Raw genomic sequence first — 27,833 nt, 5'->3', positions numbered from 1 at the left:
GCTCTCAACCTGGGTTGCAAGTTCAAATCCCCTGGGGAACTTTTAACAATTCCCATGCCCAGGTTGTACTCCAGACCAATTGATCTCTCAGGTAAGACATTGGTGTCAGTATTTCTAAAGCTGACACCAATGTGTCATCTTGGGGGATTTCAGTGTGGAATCTTGGGGGGATTCCAAAGTGCAACCAAGTTTGAAAACCAGTGCAGTCTTCTAGAGAAGGTCAGTGGCTCTGGCTGCAGGCTAGAATCCATCACAGAACTTTTCAAAACTACCCGGGCCTGAGTCCCATCCACACCAATTAAATCAGGCCATCTGGCCTGGGATTAAAAGTTTCCCCAGTGATTTTGTGGATATCCAGGACTGTCACCACGACTGGGGTCCTCCTCCAGCCTCTGAGCATGTGGCCATCACCCATCTAGTCACCTGATGTTGGTGGTCAGAGGAAAGCTATTCTTTGCTGGGGTCTCTGAAGGTCCCCTGCAGAGCTTAGCAGGCTGGGGAAGGACTGGGAGGCCACTAGGCAGGGGTAGAGAGATTTCAGCCTTGTGGGGCCATGACCGAAGTCCTGGACTGGGAGTCAGGGACTTGCTCTTCTTCTGGCTCAGACCCTCAGCTGGGTGACTCTGGGCAAGTCACTGGAGGCTCTTAGGGCTCAATTTTCCCATCTGCCAGTGGGGTGGAGACCATCACTCCAGAACACATACAGCACAGTCACTAGGGAAGCCTTGCAAGTGGATTCCTGAGTCTTGCCCAGAGCTGGGCCTGGGAGTCTGTGTCTGAAAAGCTGCCACTGATTTGGCCAGGCAGTCAGGCTTGAATCAAGAGTTGCAAAGCCCAAGTACCTGGGCTCAAGTGTCCCCTGATTTAAGTAAATTTCATATGTAAGACTATCAGAGGCCAGGCACCGTGGCTCATGCCTGTAATCCCAGTAGTTTGGGAGGCCGAGATGGTTGGATCACTTAAGGTCAGGAGTTTGAGACCAGTGTGGCCAACATGGTGAAACCCCGTCTCTACTAAAGATACAAAAAATTAGCTGGGCATGGTGGCACATGCCTGTAATCCTAGCTATTCGGGAGGCTGAGGCAGGAGAATCACTTGAATCCGGGAGGTGGAGGTTGCAATGAGCTAAGATTGCGCCACTGCACTCCAGCCTGGGCAACAGAGCATGACTCCATCTCAAAAAACAGAAACAAACCAAACCAAAAATCCTATCAGAGAGCAGCCAAATGATGAAGTGGAGGGAAGGCGGCGTTTTTGTAGAGGCCCTCCCATGCGCAGGCAGGCTTTACTGCTTGTTCTTGAGCTGTTCTGCAAGGCCCTTATTACTTCTCCTTCCAATGGTGGTTTATGGCTCAAGGAGGTTAAGTGACATTTCAGGTTCCATAGTGAGGGGCCCAGGTCCAAGCCTAGGGCTGTCGTGGTCTTTCCACTCTTTCCAGCTCATCAGCCCACCTTCAGGGGCTTAGGTGATTTTTTTCCCTTTCCACAATAATTCATCTCAAAGAGACATGGTTTTTTGTTTTTCACAAGAATTTAAAGGATTCCTTTAAATGGTGGGCTTCTAGGTCTGCCCCATTGTACAGGAGTCCAGTGCACAACCTATCGGGCATTCCTTGGTTCAGAACAGTTTCTGCCCTGCTGCGGTGGATCTGTCCCCTACCCCCAGTCCTGAGGAGGCTCATCTGAAAGGAGACAGCGCCTCCTCCTGGGGGGGCCCCAGAAGCCCAAGGCTGACTCCTGGCAGGCCCGAGCAGATGGGCGAGATGATGGGATGTTAACAGAGACAGGCCCAGGGAGCTGCCTCTGTGCACCCCACTAAAAACTGGAGGCTGAAGACCCCAGCTCCCCAGGCCCTTCCCACCTCCCCAAACCTGACCGTGCTGTGGGACCCTTGCAGCTCCCCTGTCCCTGGGCATCCCTGGAGGACCGAGCAGCTGGCGCCAAGGGTTAACTGCAACCCTCCACCTCCCTCCTCCCAGCTCTGGTCCGCTAGCCTGTTGCCATGGGAACGTGGCTAAAAATAAAATGGGCTCTCAAAGCCCATCCACATGCATAGGAGTCAAAACAAACTAATTAAAGCAGCCAGGCTAAAATATGAAGATAATTACACCCTCACTCAGGAGCCAGTCGTGGGGATGGAAAAGCTCAGCGGGCCATCCCCGAGCCAGGGCCCTGGGCTCCTCCCTGATGTGCAGGGCTGGCTCCCACACCCAAAGCCCTCAGATCGTTAACAAGCAGTCTTGTCCCCCTCCCCTCTACCCTGCCGGAGGGAGCCTGAGATCCGGGGAGCACCACACTCCCACTCTCCCGGCTCCTCCACCCCTGGTGAATCCACAGTGCGGCTCCATGCTGGGCTTAGGCCCCTTCTGCAGTGGCCAGGAAGAAGGTGGGGTGAACTGAAGTCTGCAACTGTTTTTCCCACATCCTCCTTGAAATTCTGGGTGGTCCCTACGCAGCTCTGGCTGCCCTGTTCCTAAGGCCTTTCCTAAAAGACCTCAAGGAGATCCTTGTCTCTCAGGCCGCTGCCTCCCCACCCAGGGCCCTGGGGCCTAGAGGGAGTCCTGGCCTCCCCATCTGGTCTGGGAACATGAAGAGGGCCCCATCCTCAGCCACATGGGTGTGGGGTTGGGCCCATCCCAGCAAAGGCCTTTGTTTTGCAGGACCATCAAGGTGGAGGTATACGACTGGGATCGGGACGGCAGGTAAGCAGGCAGGAGGGCGAGAAGGTGGTTGGGGATGGGGACAGCCACTGGGGAGGGGTTTGGGCGCTGCCCTCCCATGGGGAGCTGTGACCAGGCTCCCACCCGCAGCGGCTCTGGGGGTGAGGGAGCCTGGGTTTGTGTGTGTGAGGAGTCCTCTGCCACAGTAGCTCCTCCCCCTCCAGCTCCACGGAGGCACCAAAGGACCTCTGTCCTGCAGGATATGGTGTGAAGGGCATAAGAGGCCTCCTTTTCACCAAATAGCTGCCCAGGAGCCTCCCAGTACCCGCAATCTCCCCACCCATGGCAGAATTTAGGGCTTTCTGAAGAGTGCATGTTCTAGGGCACTAGTGAGCCTCGAGCATTCATGGACACATTTTCTGTGTGAGGCCTTGGGCTAAGCATCGTGGGGCGACCGAGACACAGAGGAGCCCAGTCCTCCGAGACCCCCCCCAACCTGGCAGGGAGGCCAATTGTACCCGTACAGCCCTCAGCTCATCAGAGGAGCTGTTTGCAGAGAGCCAGGACTGAGGGAATGGGCTGTGGGAAGAGTGAGCTAGGAGGCGTGAGTGGACTCATGGGCCGTGAGACAGTGCCTGCGTAGGGCTGTGCCTGGCTGCTGGGAGGGTGCTCCCCACTCGGGGTCATTGGGAGGCCAGTACTGCTGGGAATCCATAGAGGAGGACAAGAGCAGACTTCTGGAAGTTTCAGTCCAGAAGCCTCCCTCGCTTCTACTTGTCGGTTGAGCCAAATCCAAATATGTCACCCTGACTTTTGTGACATTTCCATTCTGTGGCACTGCCAAGGAGTGACTTAGGAGGACTTCAAGGTCCCCCCAGTGTCCTCTGCTACCTCCCAAGTCTGTGATATGGACAGGGGGTTTGTCTCATCTTATGTAAAGTGCTATGCAAATACAGCTCCAGGTGAGACCCAAGCCCCCTTCCAAGGAACTCGCCTTTCCCTGAGGCCAACCATCCTACAAGAAACTCCAGAGCCGCTATGGCCTCCCCTCCTTGCCTCTCAGCTACCTCACAGTCAGCTTCTTGTTTCCACCTGCAATTTGCCTGGTCTTACCCTGGTGTTCCCATACTTCTTTGCCTGGAATAGTCTCCTCTTCTGTGGCAGTTGGGGCCAGCCACTAGATGCCACTGGGTCCCACCATGAAGTTGCTCATAGTTAGAATGCTGAGAGCTGTAAATATGTAGACACAATACAGTGTAGGCTCATGGGGGAGGGCGGGGCCCCAGAGACACGTCTTGGGCATCAGTCTCCGGCTGGATGCCCGAGGCCAGCACGTTGACCACGGCCCTCTGGCAGTGACCGGGAAAGCTAAAGGAGCCAACCCTGGGGTCAGTGGGAGTTCTGCCGTGTACAAGTCTTGGCCGTGCTTGATGTAAGCACTCCAGAGGTGTGGGCACTGCAGAAAACACTTCTAGACACCCAGCTGGACATCGCTCTATTGTGTTTTAAAAATAATCTTATTAGAGAAGGGTTTAATGAACACCTTTAAGCCCATCACCTGAATTTAACATTTGTTCAATTTTATTGTATTTGCTTCATCTATGTTTTGCTAATGTAGCTTAAATTATAGACATCATGGCATTTTACCTTTAAATACTTCATTGAAAATGTCTAAAAAATAAGGGCATTTTCCCACTTACTCACAAATGCCATTATCATACTTGACACATTGAACAATATTCTTTCTTTTCTGAGATGGAGTCTCGCTCCATCTGTTGCCCAGGTTGGAGTGCAGTGGCACGATCTCAGCTCACAGCAACCTCCACCTACTGGGTTCAAGCGATTCTCCTGCCTCAGCCTCCGGAGTAGCTGGGATTATAGGTGTCCACCACCACGCCCAGCTAATTTTTGTATTTTTAGTAGAGATGGGGGTTTCACCTTATTGGCCAGGCTGGTCTCAAACTCCCGACCTCAGGTGATCCGCCTGCCTTGGCCTTCCAAAGTGCTGGGATTATAGGTGTGAGCCACCGCGCCCAGCCACAATATTCTTAAATACCATTCACTATTCACTTCATATTCAAATTTCCCCAATTGTCCCCCAAATACCCTTGGTCAAACAAGGATCCAAGTAGAAGTGGGTGCCGTTCTTCCAGGGCCCTGTTCTTTGCTGGGTGACAATTAGGTTTCTTCCTCTGTGGGCAACACTGGGCTCTCTTTCCATGGACCCAGCCTGTCTGCTGGCATGTGCCCCTGGAGTGGAGTCTCAGGTAGAATTGGGAGCCAGAGAAATATGGATGTGTGCAAGGCTGGGGCTGGGCAGAGGCAGAGCCCAGCCTGGCCTTGGTCTCAGCAGCCATCTTCCCTTGCAGCCATGACTTCATTGGGGAGTTCACCACCAGTTACCGGGAGCTGGCCCGTGGGCAGAGCCAATTCAACATCTATGAGGTGAGGTGGGCACCCGAAATCTGGGGTTTGCACTGCTAAGTGGCCCAGTCACTGAGGACTATAGTGAGCCATGCACTGGGCTGGGGGCTTTGTGCTTCCCTGAGAGATAGGCGTTATTGTCCCATTCTACCGTTCAGGAGACCAAGTCTTGGAGAAGTGTGAGAACTTGCCCAAAGTTCCACCGTTCAGTAAGTGACAAAATCAAGACACAAACAACCCAGACTTGGCTGGTTTCCAAATCACTGAGTTATAGTGCCCCCATAAAGAGCGCTTCCCACAAGCGAGAGAGATAGGAGCACGGGGGACCAGTGTACGAAGGTTCTGGGCTTGAGACCTGAGGTCCTGAGTTCAAGGTGGCCTTGTGCTTTCAATCAGAACAGTTTCAGGGCCTGCTGAGTATCTTACCCGTTTCAGTATGAAAGCTTCAAGAGAATGAGGTCAAGATACCTTCTTTGTTCTAGCCCCAGAGCTGGAGAGCCTCGGACAAGGCAGCTGATCTCTCTGGAGGTGTAACAGTAGCATTTGCCCCCAAGGGACAATATCTGCGTGTGTGTGTGCGTGCGTGTGTGTGTGCGTGCGCGCGTGTGTGTTGTGTTCTCCCTCTTTTTTTTTTTTTTTTTTGAGACAGGGTCTCACTCTGTTGCCCTGGCTTACTGCAGCCCCAATCTCCCAGGCTCAAGCGTTCCTCCCACCTCAGCCTCCCGAGTAGCTGGGACCACAAGCATGCACCACCACGCCCGACTAATTTTTTAAATTTCTTGTAGAGACAGGATCTCACTATGTTGCCCAGGCTGGTCTTGAGCTCCTGGGCTCAAGTGATCTTCCTGCCTTGGCCTCCCAAAGTGCTGGGATTACAGGCCTGAGCCACCGCGTTCCACCGTGTGCTCTCCCTCTTGCAATTCCATCCCCACCTTGCAAATCTAGCTCAGGTCCTGCTCTTCTGAGAGGTCTTCCCAGCCACTCTTGTCCCCGTGCTTTTTTTCTTGTCTGAGCTTCCACAGACGTCATAGTTCATGCCAAAACCACTTAATGGCAGATACTTATAACCCAAATAACTGCTTGGATTCATATCCTGACTCTTACCACTTACTAGCTGTGTGACCTTGGCTAAGTCCCTGAACCACTCTGTGCCATGCAAACTGAGAATTAAACAAGTTAATGGAACAATGCCTGATGCAGAGGTCAGCACTGTCTTCTGTCATCATCTGCTGAGCACTGTGTGCCCAGAGACTCACATTTTACAACTATCCTACCATCCTGGCACTGTCCTCACGCTAGCAGCCACTCAGCCAGCGAAGTTGAAGAGCTGGCCTTGAGTTCTATCACTGAATCCAAATCCCATGCTACCCCTACTCCTTTGCCCTGTATGTCGGTTCTGAGTGGGCAGGTCTTGTGTTCCAAGTAGACTTTCCAAGGGCTGGTGAGGTGACAGACCTTTCTGTTGCCTCCCCTCACTGGCCAGGGCACTGCCGGGCACACAGTAGGTGCCCGTTATACATTCACATGCTGAAGGAGATTGAACATGGCTATTGTAAAGATGGAGTGTGGATGAATTTCTTTGAAAGGGCTCTAATACAGTACATTGCTTTGTTTTCTGCATCTGCAAAGAGAGAAGCTGTCTTTGTCCCTGCTCTCCCGCCCCACCCCAGGCAAAGAGAAGCAGACGCCACCGTTCTCTGGCCTCCTTTGAGGAGATTTTAGGGAGGTGAAGGGAAGGGGTCAGATCTCTCGGAGCTTGGCTGGTAAAGGTGCTTGACAGGCGCGGAAGGAGCCGTTTCTCTCAGGCCAAGAGCAGAAAGCATTCGATTAACTTGTTTTCTCAGTTGTTGATCCCTGCTTCTTTGTAATTAACAAGAGAACGTACCACAGTGGGAGGCGGAAGCACTGTCTTCACACTTCGGAAGGCCATCAGCTGAAAAAGGAGCTCAGCTCTGGCAGTCCCGCAGGGAGGCGGGTTTGGGGCAGGAAGACCTTGCTAGAATCAGAACTGCCTGAAGAGGGAAGAGGCTTCAGCCAATAAAGACCCATGCCTCGGGCCCTGGTATTGCCCTGATGTCAGGCTCCTATGTCCAGCTGTCTGCTGGCCCCTCCTGGGGCTCAGCCTTCCAAAACTGAATGCATTGGCTAAACCTCCCACAGCACTCCCCTCCTCCTGGCCAGCCAGCTTCATCTCAAATATTCCCATCATGGGGGCTCAGGGCACCTGGGGAGTCATACTTAACATCCCCATCCCTCACTCCATATCTAGTCCACGACCAAACACTGCCCTTCTACCACCCATGTTTTCTGACATGGTTCCCTTCATCTCAGGCCACCACCACCAACCTCATCATCTCCCCCGTGTGGGGCTTTGCCACAGCCTCCTCACAACCTGCTTTCTTCCTTCTGTCCTCTACACGGTAACCAGAGTACTCCACCAAAATAGTGATCTGACCACATCGCTCCCCTGCTTAAAACCTGTCTAGGGCATTCCACCCACCACCTTAGCCTGGTTCACACACGGGAAGTGGGAGGAGATACTGAAAGATGCTTCCACCCCAGCTGAGATCCACTGACCTACAAGGTGAAGTCCAAGCTCCTTCATTCAGGATGCCGTTTCCCCAGCCAGCCACCCGCAATCTGTGAATGCATGCTTTTTGTTTTGTTTTGTTTTGTTTTGTTTTGTTTGAGACGGAGTCTCACTCTCACCGAGGCTGGAGTGCAGTGGCACAATCTCGGCTTACTGCAACCTCTGCCTCCGCCTTCAGGCTCTAGCTATCCTCCCACCTCAGTCTCCCAAGTAGCTGGGACCACAGGCACACACCACCACCCTGGCGATTTTGTGTGTGTGTGTATTTTTGGTAGAGACTGCTTTTTGCCATGTTACCCAGGCTGGCCTCTAACTCCTGAGCTCAGGTGATCCACCTGCCTTGGCCTCGCAAAGTGCTGGGATTTCAGGTGTGAGCCACCACGCCTGGCTGTGCATGTAAACAGAAACACACATCGCATGCCTTTGGAGGGCCCTAGGAGTGGCCCCTGCCCCTTCCCTCTGCCCATTTCCACAATCAGCCCCGTCCTGCCATTTGAGGCTCTCTGAACCGCCGTACTGTCTCAGTCTACAGGGCTTGATTCGCACGGGTGCCTCCACCTCCTGTCTTCTCCTGGGTAGGAGCTGTTGGTCCACGGAGCCTCCCTGTGGGTGTTCCTCCTCCAGGAAGTTGTGTCCACCTGCACACCTGCTGCACCCCAGAGCCTGGAGTGGACACTTGTCCGTGCTCCTGGGGTCCCCTCTGGCTATTTTCTGTTTGTGACACTACCCACTCCCTCAAAGACCATGAAGTCCTCAGGGTGAGGGTTGTGTTGCACTCGCTGCTGCTCTCCTGGCCCCTAGGAACCCCTCAGTGCCCACCACCCCACGCCACCTAAGGTGCATAGGAGGGAGGATTCCAGACCTGATTCAGACCCGGCCTGACCACCAAGAAGAGAGAAAAGAGGCGACCTAGTGGAAGGGCGGCTCCTGGGCTGGCCCCTAGGTGGCGCTGGCCCCCCTGCATGGGATTCACCATGGCTGGACTGGAGAGGCTGAGGCTGGGGGCATGAAACTTCAGGGTAAACAGGGATCTGAGAACAGAGCATTGCTTTAACATTAAAGCAGTTATACTAGAGAGTGGAAATGTGGAATACAGGCTAATTTAAAGATAACATAGAAAGCTTAGAAGAAATGTGCTTGTGGCCAAATCTTTGGTTACTCTCAGAACGCCAGGTTCGTTCTCCCCAGCTAGGAGGGCTATGTTGGAGCAAAAGTTTGAGATGCTTTCCATTCCGATAGTTCAACACCCTCAAGGGAGAGATCGGGAAACTGAGGCACAGTGCAGCACTGGGGCTGCCATTTTGCCCTCATCTTAACAGCTTGCCTACTTAAGCTGTTTTCCCATGAATGTGTCTGTGAGCACCTCACCATCCGGGTAGCCCCATGGAGGGGGCGTCCTCCAGTGCTAAAGAGGGTGCTCTGGTCTTCTCTCCCAGGCTCTCCCACCATCTCGCCCAGGCTCTCAGTTTCTACCTGCACAGCTTGCCTGCCCTCCCACGTGAACTTCCCACCTGTGCCCCAAATTCAGCTGCTTCCATGTCTACCTGGTCACTCCAACCCCTCCCTCTCTTGAACCTCTATAGCCACCCTCAGGGCCCAAGAGGCGTGGTCACTTCTTGACGATGCTGTTCCTACCATAGCTCATCACCTGTCCCAATACCCCCAAGTCCTCATTACCTCTTGTAGGGACTAGTGGTGGCAGTAATAGTAGTAGTAATAATTTTAAAAAATAGCAACTGAGACTGGGTGCAGTGGCTCACACCTGTAATCCCAGCACTCTGGGAGGCTGAGGCAGGAGGATTGCTTGAGCCCAAGAGTTTGAGACCAGCCTGGGTTACGTAGTGAGATCTTATCTCTACCAAAAAAAAAAAAATGGCCAGGCATGGTGTCATGTGCCTATGGTCCCAGCTACCTGGGAGGATTGCTTGAGCCCAGGAGGTCGAGGCTGCAGTGAGCTATGATCCCACCACTGCACTCCAGCCTGGGCCATAGAGCAAGACCCTGTCTACGAAAAAAGCAACAGACACTTATAGATAATACTTACTACATTCCAAACTCTGTTCTAGGCACTTTGCTTGCAATGGCCCACTTAATCCTCATACTTTTCCAGGAGGCAGGCACTTCTTATTCCCATTTTACAGATGAGGAGACTGAGGCACATTGAGGTTAAGTAACCTGCCTACGGTCACACAGCTATTATTAGGTGGCAGAACCAGGCAAATATTTCCTGGATGTGCTTCCTCCTCCCCTCACACTCACCTCCACCAGGCCCCAGTGTCCTAGAGCCTGCTCTGATTTTGTCTTCTACCAGCTTGGAGGTCATTAGAGTTTCCTGCAATGCCCTTCAGACATTTTTCACTGGGCATTCTAGGCTCTCCTCCAACCAGCCCAACTTACTCTTCCACCCTGTGGTTCTGCCATCAAACTGGGCCTGGGTTCTATGCATTTCTCCCACAGAACCTCCTCTGACATCCATCTCTCCATGCCCAGAGCCTTCCTGACCCTCTAAGTCTGCCTTCAAGACTGCCTGCTCCAGGGAGCCTTTGCTGACACTCCCACCTAGAGTGCTCTTTCCTTCCTCCAACTCCCCTGACACTTCTGTGATCCCCCTTTTTCCGTGGCCCTTGTCACTTTTTGCCCTGAGGATATATCTTCTCTCTCCAACAGAGGTGATGATTCCAAGGGAGAAGAAACGTGTTTTCACCCATCCCATAAATATATGTCAAAGAGATCTGTTTGTATCTGTTATCAAGGTGGCACCAATGTATGCATCACTGGCCTGGGGGCAGGAAACCTGGTTTCTAATCCTGTCACTACCCAGATGGCTGTGTGACCTTAGGCAAATCACTTGGTGTCTCTGAGCTTTAGTTTCCTTCTTTCTGGAAGTAGATAGCGATACTCACCCAGACAGAAGAGACCATGGCAAAGATCAGCTGACGACCTCTGTGGCAACAAAGACAGGGAAAGGGGAAATGAGTTCACCAGAAACCAACAGGCAGCACAGGAGGTGTGAAAATTGCCTGGATTTGTTTGATGGGACATTAGGGAAAAGTTGTGCCTTAGACTTCCTTTATTAAAAACAAAACAAAGAAAAACTGGTGAGGGTCAAATGAGAATACAAATACAGTAAGTGCGGAAGTCTGGCGGGGGTCCGCAGGGCTGGGTGGCTCTCGTCACTGAGCCCAGTCTTGGCTTTGGCACCACTGGGATTCGGGGCTGCATCATTCCGTGCCATGGGAGGCTGTCTTGTATACTGTAGGATGTTTACCAGCATCCCTGGCCTCTACTCAGTCCCTCAGTTGTGAAAACCAAAACTGTCTCCAGAGGTTACCAAATGTTCCTGGGGGTACAATCACCCCCGCTTGAGACCGGTGAGTTAGCCACCAACAAGCCTTCTCTGAGTACCTACTCTGAGCCTAGCCCCACGGTTTGTCTGACACAGGTCTGCTTTGGAAGTTAAAGCTTACACTCAAAGAATAGCTAAAGAGGTTCCTGCTGCCAAGTAAGAGGGATGGTGATGGAGAGGGGAGCCTCAGAGGCCCTGGGCAGCCCTTGGGCTGGGTCCCAAAGGAGAAACAGAGAGATTGGAATTGGCTGAGAGAGGAAGGGGGTGCATTTTGGGTGAGGGGAGCAGCCTCAACCAACACAAGGGACAGGTACGGACAGGGCTGCTTTGCAACACCAAGACTTCTTTGGCTGTACTGAGCGGAGGGTGTGTTCCAGGGAGCAGTTGGAGAGAAGGTTAAATAAATATTCCTGGTTGATCGCGGGACCCTGGGTCTGATCGGAGAGCCCAGTTGTGTAATCCAGACTCAATACCAGTCTCCCACAAAACCTCCTTAAACCCTACTCCCCTGGCCCCCGTGGTCTTCACACCCCACACTCTAATGGGGCTGGGCTTGGACCACACCCAGGGGTGGGTGGAAGCCCTCAAGACCCACTCTGACTGCCTGGAAGCACGCCTTACCTGGTAACTGGTTTTTCCTGCAGGTGGTAAACCCGAAAAAGAAAATGAAGAAAAAGAAATACGTGAATTCTGGCACAGTGAGTAGCCACACCCCTCTCTGCAGCCGGGTGTAGACATTCTGAGCCCCAAGCTAGGTCTGGTATCAGGGAGGCCCGTGCGTCTGTGTGTGTGCACGGGCGGAGTGTGGGAATCAGACGTGGAAGAGAGATGGGGTGGGGAGGGGTGGGGAGGGGTGGGGAGGGGTGGGGCAGATGGAGCAACAGCCGGGGGAGGGAGTTGACTTGCAGACCACACAACAGGCGCTGGCCGTATCTACCATGAGGAATCGCAGACACCCACGGGACTTCCTGCAGGAAGGAAGAGGAAGAGAAGTCGTATTTATTGGGCCCCTACCTTGGGAAATTCCCCATGCCGGTGCTTTTCACAGGTTGTTGCCCTGAGAGGCAGATATTATCATCCCCTAGTCATGAAAGAGGAAACCAAGGCTGCAAGCAGGAAAGTGACTCAGCCAAGGTCGCACAGCTAGAAAGTGGTAGAGACGGGAGTCAACATGACATCTCACTCCAGAGCTGGCAGCTGCTACGGGCGCTGCCCCTGCTTAACCGTGACCTTCCTGGGATGACACGCCGGCCTAGTGGCTTCTGGGGGCTGGTCTTCAGGACATTCATATGTTTATTCAACAAATATTTACTGAGTGCTACTGTGTGCCAGGCACTGTTCTAGGCACATCGGATACAGCTGGAAACAAGACAGACCCAAATCCCTGGTGCTTATATTCTAGTGGGGGGAGACAGAGAACAAACACACACACACACACGCCTGTGTGTGTCAGTTGATCATGAGTGCTATGGAAAAAGTATAAAGGGCAAAGGGACAGGCAATGGAGGAAGTATTGAGGATACCGGGAAAAGGGAATTCCAGCATTCCTGCTGTAGAGAACAGCACGTGCAAAGGCCCTGAAGTGGAGCTCACAGTGCATTTCTAGAACAAGCCACTGTCTCTGCTGTGCAAACACACCCAAGTTCATCCTCTCTGTGTTCCTTCCTCACTCTAGAGGCCCATGGCTAGTGCAGCCAAGCCTGGGCATGTGAGTCAGGCAGACTGTATCTCCAGACCTAGAAGAGGTCTTCGGGAGCTCTGGGGTTCCTCTGAGGAACCTCATTTTCTCCGTCTGTAAAGTGGGACTAATAAATTATCCCCACCTTGCCACTGCACAGGGCAGCTGTGACAGACACATGGGAGATGCAGGCTTGTGAACTGTAAAATTACTCTGCGCATTCGAAGGGGACTGAACACCATTTCTTTGGTTGTAACTGCTTCACAGACTGGGGCTTGGAATCATATTTCCTTTGTCCCAGGCTGCAGTGTTTCTTAGTGGGGATGCTGTCAGCGTTGAGGCAGGGAAATTCTTCATCTCACAGGATGTTTAGCACCCCTGGCCGCTGCCCATAGCTACCAGTAGAGTCCTAGTCATATGAGAACCCCTAAAACTCTCCCACAGCTTCCCAAATTCCCCTAGGAAAGACAGCACCCCCAGCATTCCCCAGCCGGGAATAAAAAGGTTCAAAAACCACTGATCTCATCCAGCCTTCTTACTTTAGAGATGAAGAAACTGTGGCCTGGAGAGGACATGTGATTTGTCCCAGGTCACACAGTGAGTTGGAGACAGAGCGGGTCCTTGTCTCTTGACTAGGCCCAGGTCTCTTGACTTTCCTTTACTCCAGCCTTTCCCTATCTTCACCAGGAAAAATCACCCAGGATGCAGAAAGCTTGTTGAAATACAGACACCCAGGCCAGTTCCCTGGGATTCCACTTTAGGAGGCCCAGGAATCTGTGTTTAGTGGGCCTTTCATCCCTTACTTACGGTGCACAGAATCCCCTGGGGATCTTGTGAAAATGCCAAGAATCTGCATTTCTGCCTTTCTACCTGGCATCGAGGTGATGCTGATGCTGCTGGTCTAGGGACGCTACACTTTGTGGAGGGGAAAGTCTGCTTTCACCCTGAGAGCACCTGGGTGAACCTGCATGGTTAGGGCTGTTAGGGCATTGCTTCATCCTGAGGGTTGGAATAGGGAGTGGTCATTCCATGCAGATTAGACTTACGTGAAGAGCTAAAAATAAAAAGATCTCTGAAACGTTCATGCAGCTCCAGAAACTCTGCTATAATGGGTCTGGGCTGCAGGATGATCTAAGAGCTCCCCAGGGCATCTCATGGTCATCAGTCAGGGTTGAAGCCACTGCCATGGTCCACTCCTAGTGAGTCTGAGCTACCACACCTGGAAGGAGGCCTGCGGTTCATCCAGGTGCCTAACACCTTAACCGCAGTAGGTGGGGGTCTTACTGCCAAGTAAGGGTGGTGCTCTCACCTGGCCCTCCCAGTGAGCCTGTAAAAACGGCTGAATCTTCATGAATAGGGGGCTCTCAAACTACCAGATAGGAGTTCGTTCTCTTACACAGGTGAAACATCCTCTGCCCTAATCTTGCCTCATTTAATTGGCCTAGGATGCCAGGCTTTCATTTGTCTCCTTGATTCTAAATTGTTATGACACTGAGCTCCCAGGTAGCTGCCTGTCTTGGCAAAGCCAAAGCTAACTTTGCCAGGGCATAGGTTAAAAGGCCTCTGCTTGGGGGAGGGGGTCTGGGGTGGTCAGTTACCTCTGGGGAAAGGATGGGCTGCTTATGAGGGAGGGTCTTGGGTCTCAGAGGGATGAGATGGGACCAGTAAGATTTAAGATAAGCACAATCCAAAGAGGCACATTTCAGGACTAATAGCTCTAGGCACATGGAAGCCTGAAGCTGGTCAGCACTGGCAGTTTGTTAGGCCTATGTCAGGAGGGCCCCCTTGTCCTCCACACCCCACCCCAGGCCCCTGGGGCTGGAGAGCCAGTGCCCACTTAGAGGAAACTAACGCCCTTGGCTTGGACTCCAGCTCCACTGACACAGATGGGACCCTTCCGTCCAGGTCAAGAGTGCAGGCTCTGAAGTCAGACACACCCTGGTTTCAGATCTCCTTTCTGCCCTGGCAGTGTCCTTGGGCACATTGCGTCACCTCTTTGAGTTTCAGTTTCCTTGGCTATAAAGTGGGGATAATAATAGTACTTCATGGGGTGGTGTGGGCAGTGCATGCAATCATGCATGCAAAACTGGCACATGCCGAGTGTTTTGTCAATGTCAGCTCTCGAATCGTAACCCATCTCCCCTGACCCCAGGCTCCCCACTGACTAAGCTCCCTTTTGTTTTCAAGGTCACCCTGCTTTCTTTTGCTGTGGAGTCAGAGTGCACCTTCCTTGACTACATCAAAGGAGGGTGAGAAGAGATACAGCCAATTTCATGGGCCTTGGGGAGAGGGAAAGGGCCCCACACACCGACAGGACCAGCTCTGGCCCCACCCTGGCCTCTTCAAAGCCCTGGTTGAAGGCTGCAGTGCTGGGCTCTGAGCAAACCCTGGTGTCTGGGCTGAGACAACTCACCCAGAGCCCTGCACATCCCCAGATCCCGAGCAGCTTGGAGGGAACTCCTGAGCCAAGGAGGCTGGCCTGGGTCATGTCAAGTCTCCATGCAGAGACCGGACCTGGAGCTGGTAGGGACTCCGTGACAGAGAGCCAAGGACTTGGGGAGGTAGAAAGAACCCTGCAATAGGAGTCAGGAGGCCCAGGCTCTAGAACCCTCTTTGTCATTAATTTGCGGGGTTCCTTTGGGCGAGTCATTTTTCCTCTCTGGGTATCAGTTTCCTCCTCTGTACACAAAGAGAACGGAGTAGGTAAGTGTTAAGGTTCCTTCCAGCTCTGAGCTTCTGACACCTCTGATCTGTCTGGTTGGGGGAGGGGACCACGATTGACCTGCTCACTGTTATTAGGGCCCTGTAAGGGCAGTAGGATTGGGGATGAGCCAGGGGTTGGTCCTGGGGACAGCGGGTGGTCAAACACGAGTTTAAGGAGCAGAAAGAACCACCAGGGACAGTGTCTAGGCCCAGACAGATGGGGGAGCCAGGAGGCTCCAGCCAGCAGCTCATGGAAAGAGCCTGGCTCTAAGGATAGAGCCTACCCAGCGTGCTCCCTGCCAGGACAGGTGCCAGGTCAGGGCGTGGGCAGCCAAGAGCACGCAGGTGAGTGACTGCACCTGTCTGGAAAGGAGACAGGCAGAAGCAGCTGCCAAAGGCTCATCCCAGCCAAGCGGGCCCTTGGCTGCCTGGTTCTCCAGGGCAGAGAAGTCAGGTCCTGGGAAGCCACACTCACTTTCCCATGACACCACTCCCTGCTGCCTTGAGCTTGTAGTCTCTGCAAGCTCTCTTCCTACCCACTGAGCACACACCCTGCCTCCAGTCACTCAGGGGCTCCTCTGCTCTTACCTGCCCCTCCTCTGGGCTGACTCCAGACCCTGCCTTTGTACTCTTCCCCCATCAAAATTGCTTCCCTCTCAATCCCATAAGCAGCCACCCCTTACAGTCCATAGCACCTGGCAAGTCTCAAACACCCCTCATCCTGTTTATTTTTATTTATGTTTATTTTATTTTATTTTATTTTGAGACAGAGTCTTGCTCTGTCACCCAGACTGGAGTGCAGTGGCACAATCTCGGCTCACTGCAACCTCTGCCTTCCGGGTTCAAGAGATTCTCCTGCCTCAGCCTCCCAAGTAGAGTAACTGGGGCTGCTATAGGCATGCACCACCACCCCCGGCTAATTTTTGTATTTTTAGTAGAGATGGGCTTTCACCATGTTGGTCAGGCTGGTCTCAAACTCCTGACCTCAGGTGATCCACCTGTCTTGGCCTCCCAAAGTGCTGGGAGTACAGGCATGAGCCCATCCTGTTTATTTTTCTCATTTGCATAGTACCCCCAACTTACAGAACACAGTGGGCAGGATCAGGACAGTTATCCCCATTTTACAGAGCTTGCCTGAAGCCACACGCCTAGATGGTGGCAGGGTTCCTTCTCTCATAACATGCTGCCTTTCATTCTATAGTAATGACTCAGTCTTGGCTGCCTGACTCGCAGTTAGCAGGTGGGGTGGGATGAAGATGGAGGCTGATGAGTTAAAGGGCTGGATGCTGTGAGGTTTCATGGAAAAGGAGCCCTCAGAGGCTGAGCTAAGCTGGTGCCACCCATACTGGGCAGATTGTAGCCCCAGAGCCAGCCCTCTCTTTAAACTCTCTGGAAAACCTGAGTGAGGGAGCTGACTGCAGGGACTGAGAGCCTGGCATGCATGCCTGGGCAGGAAGCTGATGTCTAGGGATCCTCTCCTCCCTGGCCTCCCTCACCTGCCACCTGGACCCAGGAGGAAGGGTATGGGTACCCTGGCCTCACCGTCAGAGGAGGAGCTGGTTGCTCAGCAGCCTGTGTTCTACTCTTAGGCAGGAGAGACTAGGCTGCTGCGAGTAATTTTCCCACAAGAGTGTCTGCTTTCCAATTGCTTCCTTTCCCAAGGCTTTTCAGAACCCAGAGCAGGGGAGGACTAGTTAGAGTAAGGCCTGCCTTTCCCCTCACCCTGTATTTGGCCAGTCCAACAGTGTCCTTCCAGTATAGTCCCACAGCCCAGAATCATCCTCCCAAGAGTGGCCCTGGGAGCAGGACTTTGACCCTCCAAATGTCTCCCTACCTCTAACAAAGGCATGTGTTCTATATTCCACACTGAAAGGTGACAACGAACAGCAGATGAGTATGGTAGGTCAACTGCTGTAACACATAATTCCCTAATCTTAAGCCTTCATACAAATAAAGGTCTGTTTTTCATCTGTGGGATGGCAGGGTTGGGTGGGGAGATGATCCACGCAGTCATTCAGGAACCCAGGTTCTTGCTAGCTTGTGGCTCCTTCTCTCCTACTGCCTGGAATCCTCTGGATGCTCTGCCCTCAGCCAGCAGAAGAGGGTAAAGAGGGTGGAGATGACTGTCTGTGGCCAGCAGACCCTGGCTTGGGTCTCCTGCTAACCATGTCCTTGACATTTCCCTGGGGGTAAGGGTTCCATGAGCAGCAGCTCAGCTGTGATCAGGTGGTTTCTGATAGGGACCTTCTGCTGACAGAGCTGTGGTTTCTGATAGGCACCTTCTGCTAAATGCAAGTGAGGTGAGGCCTACCTGATCTTACATCATCCATGGTCTCAACAGAATTACTAGAACGGAGTTTCCCCCAATGTGATCCCAGCCTCTTGTCCTCGTAATCCCTGGATGAAGGCAGTGGACGTTTGTTCAAGAGGCAGATTCTGGGTGCCACTCCAGACCAACTCAGTTGGCATTTCTGGGGTGGAGCCCTGGAATCTTCTTAAGCAAGCATCCCTGGTGATTCTATGCTCACTGCCATGTGAGAACTATAAGACTAGACTTTATCAGGGACTTGTGTTTGTCAGCTTTGTTCTGTTTGGACCCGGCACAGAACCTGGAATGGCCAAGCCCTCAGAAAGTCTCAACCCTGAATCTGAATCCTCAAAACCTAACTTTTTATTATAGAAAATGTCAAACACATGCAAATGTGGAGAAAAGGTATAACCAACCCCCAAGTAACCTTCACCCAGTTTCAGCCATTACCACATCATAGCCAGTCTTGTTTTGTGCACTCTCCCCTTCATTCAGTTATTTATTATTCTTTTTTATTGTAGTGGTTTTTTTTTTTTTTTTTTTGAGGTCTCACTATGTTGCTCAGGTTGGCCTTGAACTCCTAGTCTCAATTGATCCTCCCATCTCAGCCTCCTAATATACAATTTGAAGTAAATCCCAGCCATCATATTTTATCCCCAAATGCTTTAGGATGTCTCTCTAAAACATAAGGACTCTCTCTTTATAAAACATAACCACACCTAAAAAATTAACAATTCCTTAATACTAAATATCTAGTGAGTGTTTATATTTCCCCAATTATCTTATAGTTTTAAAATTGGTTTGTTTGAGTCAGAAATCCAGGCAAGAGCCATTGGCTGTGATTGGTAGGTTGATCTCTTAATTGTCTTTTCATCTATTAATTCCCCCCAAGCACCTGAATGGCTTGCTAACACAGATTCCTGTACCCCACCAAGGGAATCTAATATTCAGCCAGATGTGGTGGCTCACATCTGTAATCCCAGCACTTTGGGAGGCTGAGGCAGGAGGATTGCTTTTGCCCAGGAGTTCAAGACCAGGCTGGCCAATATAATGAGACCCATGTCTACAAAAAGAAAAAAAAAGTTAGCCAGGTGTGGCGGTGTGTGCCTGTGGTCCCAGCTACTCAGGAGGCCGAGGTGGGAAAACTGCTTGAGTCCAGGAGGTTGAGGCTGAAGTGAGCTGTGATCACGCCACTGCGTTTCAGCCTGGGTGACAGAGCAAGACCTCTTTTCAAAAAAAAAGATTCAGGAGAGCTACATGGAGTCTGAGAGGCCCAGCATATTCCCAGGAGATGGTGCTGCTGCTGACTCTGGTAGTGCTTCTACAGAGTTTCCCAAAGACTGGATTTTGCTGGCTGCATCTTCTGTGGTGTCATTTAATGTGTTCCTCTGTCCCCTGTATTTCCTGTAACTGACTAGACAGCTCTGGAGCCTCAATCAGAATCAGGTTCAATTTTTTGGTAAGACAACTTCATGGGTGGTATTCTATACTTTCTCTAGGAGATGCATAATGTCTATTTGAATCTCTTTTTTGTCAAATGAGTTTTTGTCCCGAATCTCACTCCAAATTTGAGCCAGCAATCCAATGAGACTCAACCTCACCCAGCCTGCTCAGGTGGGCCCAGGGGGCAGGGTTTGTGGAGGAAGTAAGTGATCATAGCCGCATTCCCACACAGAACACAATCATCTTCAAAGAGCTTTCCTGCTGCCTAACTCTTCTGATGCTCATTAACCCTTTTAGGGGAGCATAGCTGGCATTACTATCTCAGCACTCCAGAACTAGAAAGAGATGAGTGACTTCACCAAGGCCACATACCTGGCAAGCAGCAGAGCCAGGGTGGTAGCCAGTGTCTAGCACTGTCCCCTCTCCTACAGCCCTGCCTCCCTCCAGGTGACTCCCCTGCTGTTCTCCCTCTTCTAGGACCCAGATCAACTTCACTGTGGCCATTGATTTCACTGCCTCCAATGGTGAGTTGGGGGATGGGCAGAAGAGCAGGGTGGGAGGAGAGAACTTTTAAGGGCTGTGGTGTCTGGCCCTGGCTGGGACCATGATCCTCATACTCTCTGGCCTCTTCCTCACCAAAGAGGAGGTACCTAGGTCTGGAGGACCAAAGATACAACCAAGATGGCAGAGGTATCCCCAGGTTGGACCACTGACATAAATCTGGGCTCTGAACCACAGCCTTGTCCTTGAGGAACACCCAGTCTCCCTGGAGGAATGGGGTTGTGTGTACTCTGGGCCTATGGAGAGCCCTGGAGATGTTTTACCCCGGGATCAAATCTCAGCTCCTCTGTGCAGTCCAATCCACAGGCTGGAGTGGAGAACCACAGCCAAGACTGAGCTCTGTGATGTTCAGGGAGGCAGGATCCAGCCCAGGGACCCCGGTCTTTACCTGGCTGGGGCTGCCCTGGCTTCTTTCCCTCCTCCCAATTTCTCCAGTGTCAGCCTGTGGCTGGGTCACTAGGAGCAATCACAGTGCCAAACTTCACATGATTAGAAACATCACAACCTTCCTTGGGCTCTAGACTCTATTAGGGGTGCTCAGTGCTCATTTTTGCGCCAATCAAAAATGCCCAGGTCCTGCCCTTAACAGGTGTCAGGAGCCCCTCTTATAGCTGTAGGTCCTAGCATGATAGAGCACTGGGCAATCAGAGCCGGGAGGGGCCTTAGTAATAATAACACTGAGGATCATTATCATAATATTGATAGCACCTGTTTAATACTCACATCAATCCTATGAAGTAGGAACTATTATTGCTGTCATTTTACAGGTGAAGAGACTAAGGCTAAGGTTAAGGAACTTACCCAGGATCACATAGCTAGTAGGAGGTAGATAGGATTGGTATCTTGGCAATCTGTGCTGTACTCCCTCTCATCAATGAACAAATAAGTTAAATATAGACTATATTAGTAGTGAACAGGGCTCTGGGGGGGAAATCAAGCCAGGAAGAAGGATAGGAAGGATTGGGGGAGGCTGTAATTTTTAATAGGCTGCTTGGAAAAGATCACACTGAGGAGGTGACACTTGAGCAGAGACCTGAAGAGGCCAAGGAGCAGGCCATGTGGACATCTGGGGAAAAGTGTCCCAGGTAGAGGGAACAGCCATTGCCAAGGTCCTGAGGTGGGAATGGCGAGGGGCTGGTGAGGCTGGGACTGGTGAGTGACAGGGAGGAGGGTAGGAGATGACCTGGAGGCCAGCTCATGTGTGCCTTGCGGGTTCTCATGAGGACTTTGGGTTTCATTTTGCGGGAGGTGGAAGCGTTGAGCGTTTTGGGCAGAGAAGAGGCATGATCTCTCTGAGGCGGATAGGCTCAGTCACTGCCGTGCTGGGTATGGGCTGGAGGCACAAGGGCAGAAGGAAGTGGGGAGATCAGTTAGGAAACTGCTGCATCCTATAAGCAAGAGGATGGTGGTATGGGGAGGAGGAGAGAATGAGGAGGGATTCCGGATCTGTTTTGCTGAAGGATTTAATATAGGATATGAGAGAAAGAGAGGAGTCAAGGATTAATAAAAGTTAGGGGTGCCCTTGGACACCCCCTTCTTCATTCTGAACCCAGGGTGACTTGGTGGGTCCAGATGGTCAAAGGTTCCCATGTCCTGTATTGCAGGGAACCCCTCACAGTCCACATCCCTGCACTACATGAGTCCCTACCAGCTGAACGCCTACGCTCTGGCCCTGACCGCCGTCGGAGAGATCATCCAGCACTACGACAGCGACAAGATGTTCCCTGCCCTGGGCTTCGGGGCCAAGCTGCCCCCCGATGGCAGGGTGTCCCATGAGTTCCCGCTGGTAGGAGGTCCCGCTGGTGGGAGAGAGGACTGACCAGGCTGGGGGTGTGGTGACAAGCTGGGGGTGGGGGGACATTTCCCTTCCTCTGAGCCCAGGGACTTAAGGCTCAGCCTCAGTGGGGGTAGACTGCTTGCTGTGTGTAGGGGGCTCCAGAAACCCACCCCCTTCCCTGATCACAGATGCTGCCCCTCCACATCTGAAGTGCCTGCCCACAGCTGGCTCTGGCCTCCTTGTTCCTGACAAGACGCAGGTGGAGGTGGAGGCGAGCTGTGGCTGACCCATCCCTCAGGGCCCCAGCAAAGCGGACAAGGTGGTGTGGGTTGGGTATCCCTGAGTCAGTGCTGAGCTGGGATGAGGTGGATCCCGGGGGTGATGTGGAGCGTGGCATCATCTGGGCGGCCTGGGCCCTGTGGAGATGACTGCACAGGCCACCCCTTTCCCTGGCTCCCATGAGCTGGGGACACTCAGGCACAGCAGACGTCCCTCCCATGCCTGAGGGTGCAGGGTGCTGTGCTGGGCCCAGTATGCATGTGGACAGATCAGCCACAGCTCCTTCCTGAGTTGCTCAGACCCACTTGGGCAGAGTGGGTTTACCCAAGGTTCCCTGAGGGAGGCAGCCAGGGATCTTGGGGCGTCTCTGAACAGGTACAGGGAGCTGGGTAAGGAGCAGGTTTGGACCCAGCTCACCTGAAGCACGTGCTGCTTCAAGATGGGCCCTGGTAGCTCCCTCCCCTGCCCCGCCACCCCACACCAGAGAAGAGCTGGGGGAGCCCAGGCCTGCTGACCTCCCCACCTGGCTCTGTTCCCACACATTGCGCACTCCCGTCCGTCCTTCCTGGGCTCAGCCTCCCCGCCCTCTGTCCCCTAGAATGGCAACCAGGAGAATCCCTCGTGCTGCGGCATCGACGGCATCCTGGAGGCCTACCACCGCAGCCTGCGCACGGTGCAGCTGTACGGCCCCACCAACTTCGCCCCCGTGGTCACCCACGTGGCCAGGTGAGTGCCACTGCCACCGCCTCCAGGCACTCACAAGGCCTCCGTTTCCATACTGGCTGCCTCTGGGTGGTGGGAGGGGGTGTCTCTTCCCACACACTTGCCTTTCAGGGAGCCCTGACCCTGAAGAGATTCCCCCAAGAGCTGTCACCCTCCAAAGTGTTCAGGGTCCTTGTTTAGCGGGGAACATGCCCAGAGGCCCGGCAGACAGACCTTAGTCCCTGCCTGCCGCACCCAGGAATGCAGCGGCTGTGCAGGACGGCTCCCAGTACTCGGTGCTGCTCATCATCACAGACGGGGTCATCTCGGACATGGCGCAGACCAAGGAGGCCATTGTCAATGTAAGCAAGGAGTGTGCAGTGGGGAGGCGGTTTGAGGGGTGTCTTCCTCCCCCTTAGGGGAACCCTGGGAGTATGCCTACCTCCTTGACTTTAGGGAAATGTTTGGAGGTGACTTGGGCGGGGCTTCTCCTTTCTCTCCCTCACTGGGCCCCACTGCCCTTGTCCGCCTCCTGGCCTCTGGCTGCCGAGTCCGGTGCTGGATAGTGGATTCTGGGGAGTGGAAGGGTTGCCCGGATCATGAGAGATCTGGCTGCTGAGCACTGTTCCCACCTCTTAATCACAGTGGGTTGTCTACTCCCTCCAGACCCCGATGGCTCCCTCATTAACCCATCTCTAGGACTGCTTCCCCCTTCCCCAGGCCGACCTGGCCAGGTCAAGGGAGTGGGAGGGGAGGCTCAGAGTTGGGGAAGCCCAGGAACATGGCTCTCTGAGCCAGTGGTCTCCCTGTAAGAAGGGATAGGGGTGACTCACCAAAGCAGACCTATGATCCATTCCCCCCACCACCCTCCCTCTCTCCTCCGGGCCACAGCCTGGTTTCCCTTGCTTTTTATCTGAGTGCCCTCCCTCTCCGTACCCCCATCCCCCCTTTTCTGTGTTCCTCTGTCTCTACATGTTCACTCTCCCTTTTCTTTTCTGCCCACCCTTTCCTGTCCCTGCCCCTGATTTCTCCTTCCTTTTAACGGGGTCCCAAATGGGTCCAACCTTCCCCTGCCCCCCATGCTGTCTCCCAGGCTGCCAAGCTCCCCATGTCCATCATTATCGTCGGCGTGGGCCAGGCAGAGTTCGACGGTGAGTCCAGCTGCTGCCCTCCCCTCCTTTCCTTCCCTAGCCACGTACCCCTGCCCCCACCCCAGATGTTTCCCCAGAGGCTGCGGGCCCTTGGGAATGATCCCTCCTGAAAGAGTAAGAGCTCCCGCCTGGGCGTGTGTGTCTGGGTGAGTGTGCAGGGTGTGGGGTGCGTTTGTTTGCGCAGGGAGGGGTGTGTCAGATCTGGGTGCGCACCCACACCCACATCCCAAGGCTGTGGGGAGGAGGCCCCAAGTCACTTCTTTCTCCCCCAGCCCTGGGAGTCTGGGGAGTGTGGGGAGCCAAAGCACTGGGCTCAAAGTCAGAGGCTCACCTGATCGGTGAAACTGGCCCCGGCCTCAGTTTCCTCGTCTCTAACATGGGGCATGGGCCAATGGTCTCAGCCCCAGATTGGCCCGGGATGGAAGGACAAGTCCACTCTCCTGCCAGGCCCAGGGGTCCACCATTAATCTCACCCCCCCATGACACTGCTCCCCTCACAGCCATGGTGGAGCTGGATGGTGACGACGTGCGGATCTCCTCCCGGGGGAAGCTGGCTGAACGCGACATTGTCCAGGTGAAGCCCAGACTTTGCCTGCCCCACGGGAAATTCAAGAGTCCCTCTAGCCAGGCGGAGCTCACAGCCCCTTTGGGGGCTTCCCTGGGGAAGGGCCTGGGAGGAAGGCACCGAGAGCCCCAAAGTGCCCCAGTCGTCACGGAAGGGAGTAGGAGTCACTCCTCAGCCATGCTGTGCTCTGGGCTGGGCCCCTCTCTGTCACGCCTGGGACACACTCCTAACATTGTGGGTGCCCAGCCAGAGGCCAGAACCCTCTGCCAGCCCTTCCTCAGCCCCCAGGCCTCTGTGGTCAGCCTCGTTCTGTTTTTTTCTGCCCCTTGAAGGCCGAGGCAGTGTCTTTAGCGTTGCTACAGCCTTCTCCAAGAATGGGCATTGCTTGGTTAACTGAATCAATGTAAGCATCTCCATGAAGGATGCAAATATAATGAGCAGAAAGATCTTTGTCCTCAGGGAATTTCCGCGCAGTCACGCGGAAGAATGCACCCTCCGCAAGCACTTCCCCCACTCATCCCCTGCAGAGGAGGCCCTAGTGCTCAGGAGATGCAGAAGACAAAACTGACATCCTCCATACCCCCTTGTCTTAAAAATTGGGGCCCAGTATCCCAGGGGTGGAGACCAAACACAGGGGGCTAGAAACCAGAGCAAGGACAACCTGGGAGGCGGGACCAGCCCATGCCAAGGCCTGGAGGCAGGAGTGAACCGGAGGAGGCGCTCAGGATGGAGGGCACCCTCTGGGAAGAAGCCTGGCATTAGGCATTGGCCAGGTTAGCCCCAGAGAGAAAAGGAATGAAAAGAGGCCAGAGAGAGAGAGGGCTCTGCTGGACAGGTCGGGGGAGACCCAGGAGGGCACATGCCCCAGAAGTCAGGGATTCAGTTGGTATTTTGGAAGCACCTACTGAGTGCTGTGCTTAGTGCCGAGGTGGAGAATCTTGTTCCATGGTGTGTCCTGGTGTGGACTAGGGCTCAGTATTTGTCAAGTGAATGAAAGAATAGTGACTATGACTGTAGTTACTTACTGCCCAAACCCAGGGAGTTGGGGGATACAGTCCCTCAGGTCATTCACAAAGATGGGGGGATTGAGTCAAGTGAGCAGAGACTGGGATTGGGGTGGGGATGCAACCCCAGGCCTGGAGATTTTGGGGACCAGGGTCCCACAGGAGGCACTGCCTGACCCTGCCCTCCCATTTGCCAGTTTGTACCCTTCCGGGACTACGTGGACCGCACAGGCAACCACGTGCTGAGCATGGCCCGCCTGGCCCGAGACGTGCTGGCAGAGATCCCTGACCAACTGGTGTCCTACATGAAGGCACAGGGCATTCGCCCACGTCCCCCACCCGCAGCACCAACCCACTCGCCCTCGCAGTCCCCAGCCCGCACGCCCCCTGCGTCCCCCCTGCACACACACATCTGAACCTGGTCTCAGCAGGCAGGTGGCTGGGGCCTGAGAGAGGCCAGGTGAACAGGAGGCCGGGGCCCCAGACTCCCCAAAGTTGGCCTGCCCGGCCTTTGGGACATCTGTGTGCCTGGGAGGCTGCCAAGGGGTGGGACTTCTGAAGACCCCCTCCTCAATTTCTTGGCCTCACTTATTGCCCAGACCCAGGGAGTTAGGGGCGCACAGGTGACAACGGGGTACACAGGGACCTAGCCCTTCTCTTCTTCACCAGTACCTGGCTCTAGCCCAGTCAGGAAGGTGTAAACAATAGGGGTGATTAGGGGTCCCTGTCGCCCACCCCCGGCAATCCTATTTGCTTCCCTGTCACCCTGAAGCCTGGGGTCGGCCTCCTCCAGCCCCCCATCTCCGTCCCATCCACCCATGGTGTCTACTATCACTGACCCCCGCCCTGTGGTCTATCCTGTGCCCAATTTCCAGTGAACCCCATGAAGCTGATGGGTTTGCAGGAAGGCCTGAACATGTGCCCCCTCCCAGGGACACTGGATGCATTGGGAGCCCCGGGGACCCACGGGGTGCTGTAATCATGGACCGTCAGCCATGTGATGGGCCTGAAGTGGAGGCTGCTCAGCACAGAGCCCTTTCTGGTGCCTCTTGAGCTCAGTACGATGCAAGTTCTAGACACACAGCCTGTGGAGGCCTCTCCCTGGTGTGGGCCCACAGGCACTTCCACGGTTGACTCCTGGCTTCAGGAATCCCCTCCTCCCTCCAGAGGCTTCCCAGGGCCCTCGGTGCCCATGCCTCTGCCCACCTGGAGGCCTGAGTAAGGAGTGGCTCAGCCCCATGCTCCCACACTGCCCCTGCTCTTTGCCCTGTATCCCATGAGGCTAGGAGACAGGAGCCCTGGGTTTGAGCCCTGCCTCCCCCCACTGCCTAATGTGGGAACCCAAGCAAGACCCTTCTACCTTTTGGGCCTCAATTTCCATGTCTGTATGACAAGAGGGTTGACCAGATGGCCCCAGGTTTTCCTTTAGATCTGACATCCTGAGGGTCATTCATCCCATGCCCAGCTCCCCCACATCCTACTCCTAACTGATGTGACCCTACCCGAGGCCGCCTTGGCTTTTGTGTCACCCTGTTCCATCCTATCACCCCAAACACACCCTAGTCCTTCAGCCTTGGGCTCTGGCATCTGAGCCTGAGCGCTGCCCCTGCTGTGGGAAAGGTAGGGAAGAAGGGGATCTCCCTCCTGGGCCCACCCAGCCGCCTTTGCCCACTCGGGGAGCAGGTCATGCATGCCAGTCCCTGTTGCCGCATGGAGCTCCTCAGCCCACTGACCTCTCCGTGCCTGGTGCGGGCCAGGCCCCCGTCTTCTGCCTGCCTCTGCTTCCCTGTCATGCATGGTGGTGGTGTTTCTACGGTGTCTGGTTCTGTGCCCGTCTCTGAGACAGTCTCTGTGTGGAATTTGCCTTAAACTGAAGTAAATTTGGTTCTTTTAGTAAAGCATGATGTTTTTCTTTCTTCTCTGAAAAATAGCACTGACGTTGCTGTTTGACAGGGTCCACGTTCTCCTCTGTGGCTTCCTTCAATTGTTTGGTTCAGTAGGATTTACAAGCAAAGGCCACGTGCCACGCTCTGTGCTAGGCATGGAGGATGCAGCCATGAACAAAGCACAGGCCCTGTCCACACAGAGCTTACAACACACACACAGATAGTATGGGAGAGACACAGCAAACACATCAATAAATAGGCTAGTAACATCATTTCAGGTGGTGGCAAGAGTTCTAAAGACACATGAGGGAGGAGGGTGGTGTGTTCCATGAGGTGGTTGGAGAGGGCCTCTCAGAGGAGGTCATGGTTGAGGTGAACCCCCAGGAAGTGAGACAGGGAGTCACGCTGATATCTGGGGGAAAGGGACTCTAAGTAGAGGGACCAGCAGGTACAAAGGCCGTGTGGTAGGAGCATCCTTGGTGCGTTTGCAGGAGAGCGGGGCAGGTGTGGCTGGAGCTGAGTGCAGGAAGGGAAAGTGCTAGAGATGGGGTTGCAGAGGTGAAGAAGCCAGAATGCGTGGGCCGTGTAGGCCATGATGAGGCCTTTGGCATTTACTGAGTGAAACGGGAAGCCATTGAGGAGGTGAGAGAAGTGAGTAACATCATCAGAATTTCCTCTAAAATAAATGGATTGCTTTATTGCATTTGATCACTCATTCACTCATCTCTCAACAAGTATTTACCAAACATGAGTGCC

At 53.7% G+C, this 27,833-nt stretch overlaps 1 protein-coding gene across 4 annotated transcripts in view; it reads left to right on the top strand.

Annotated features, from left to right (window-relative positions):
- The window catches only part of CPNE5 (copine 5), a 96,143-nt gene extending 69,051 nt beyond the window's left edge, over positions 1–27,092 (top strand). For 2 of the 4 annotated variants that reach the window (XM_025384375.1, XM_025384374.1), the window contains 11 exons: positions 2,661–2,702; positions 5,030–5,105; positions 11,665–11,718; positions 14,886–14,947; positions 19,630–19,676; positions 21,318–21,499; positions 22,368–22,495; positions 22,731–22,833; positions 23,565–23,622; positions 24,123–24,196; positions 25,389–27,092. In XM_025384375.1, coding sequence (XP_025240160.1) covers positions 2,661–2,702; positions 5,030–5,105; positions 11,665–11,718; positions 14,886–14,947; positions 19,630–19,676; positions 21,318–21,499; positions 22,368–22,495; positions 22,731–22,833; positions 23,565–23,622; positions 24,123–24,196; positions 25,389–25,607 — 1,045 coding nt within the window. In that variant the 3' untranslated portion in view covers positions 25,608–27,092. Of the gene's footprint in view, positions 1–2,660; positions 2,703–5,029; positions 5,106–10,556; positions 10,682–11,664; positions 11,719–14,885; positions 14,948–19,629; positions 19,677–21,317; positions 21,500–22,367; positions 22,496–22,730; positions 22,834–23,564; positions 23,623–24,122; positions 24,197–25,388 lie in introns of those variants that run through there. The other 2 variants (XM_025384377.1, XM_025384378.1) reach the window with 2 other exon arrangements.
- The last annotated feature ends 741 nt before the right edge of the window (positions 27,093–27,833 follow it).

Source organism: Theropithecus gelada, chromosome 4 (assembly GCF_003255815.1).
Source record: "Theropithecus gelada isolate Dixy chromosome 4, Tgel_1.0, whole genome shotgun sequence".
Taxonomy (NCBI): Eukaryota; Metazoa; Chordata; class Mammalia; order Primates; family Cercopithecidae; genus Theropithecus; species Theropithecus gelada.
Note: the sequence above shows the minus strand (reverse complement) of the source record. Positions and strands in the feature narration are given on the sequence as shown.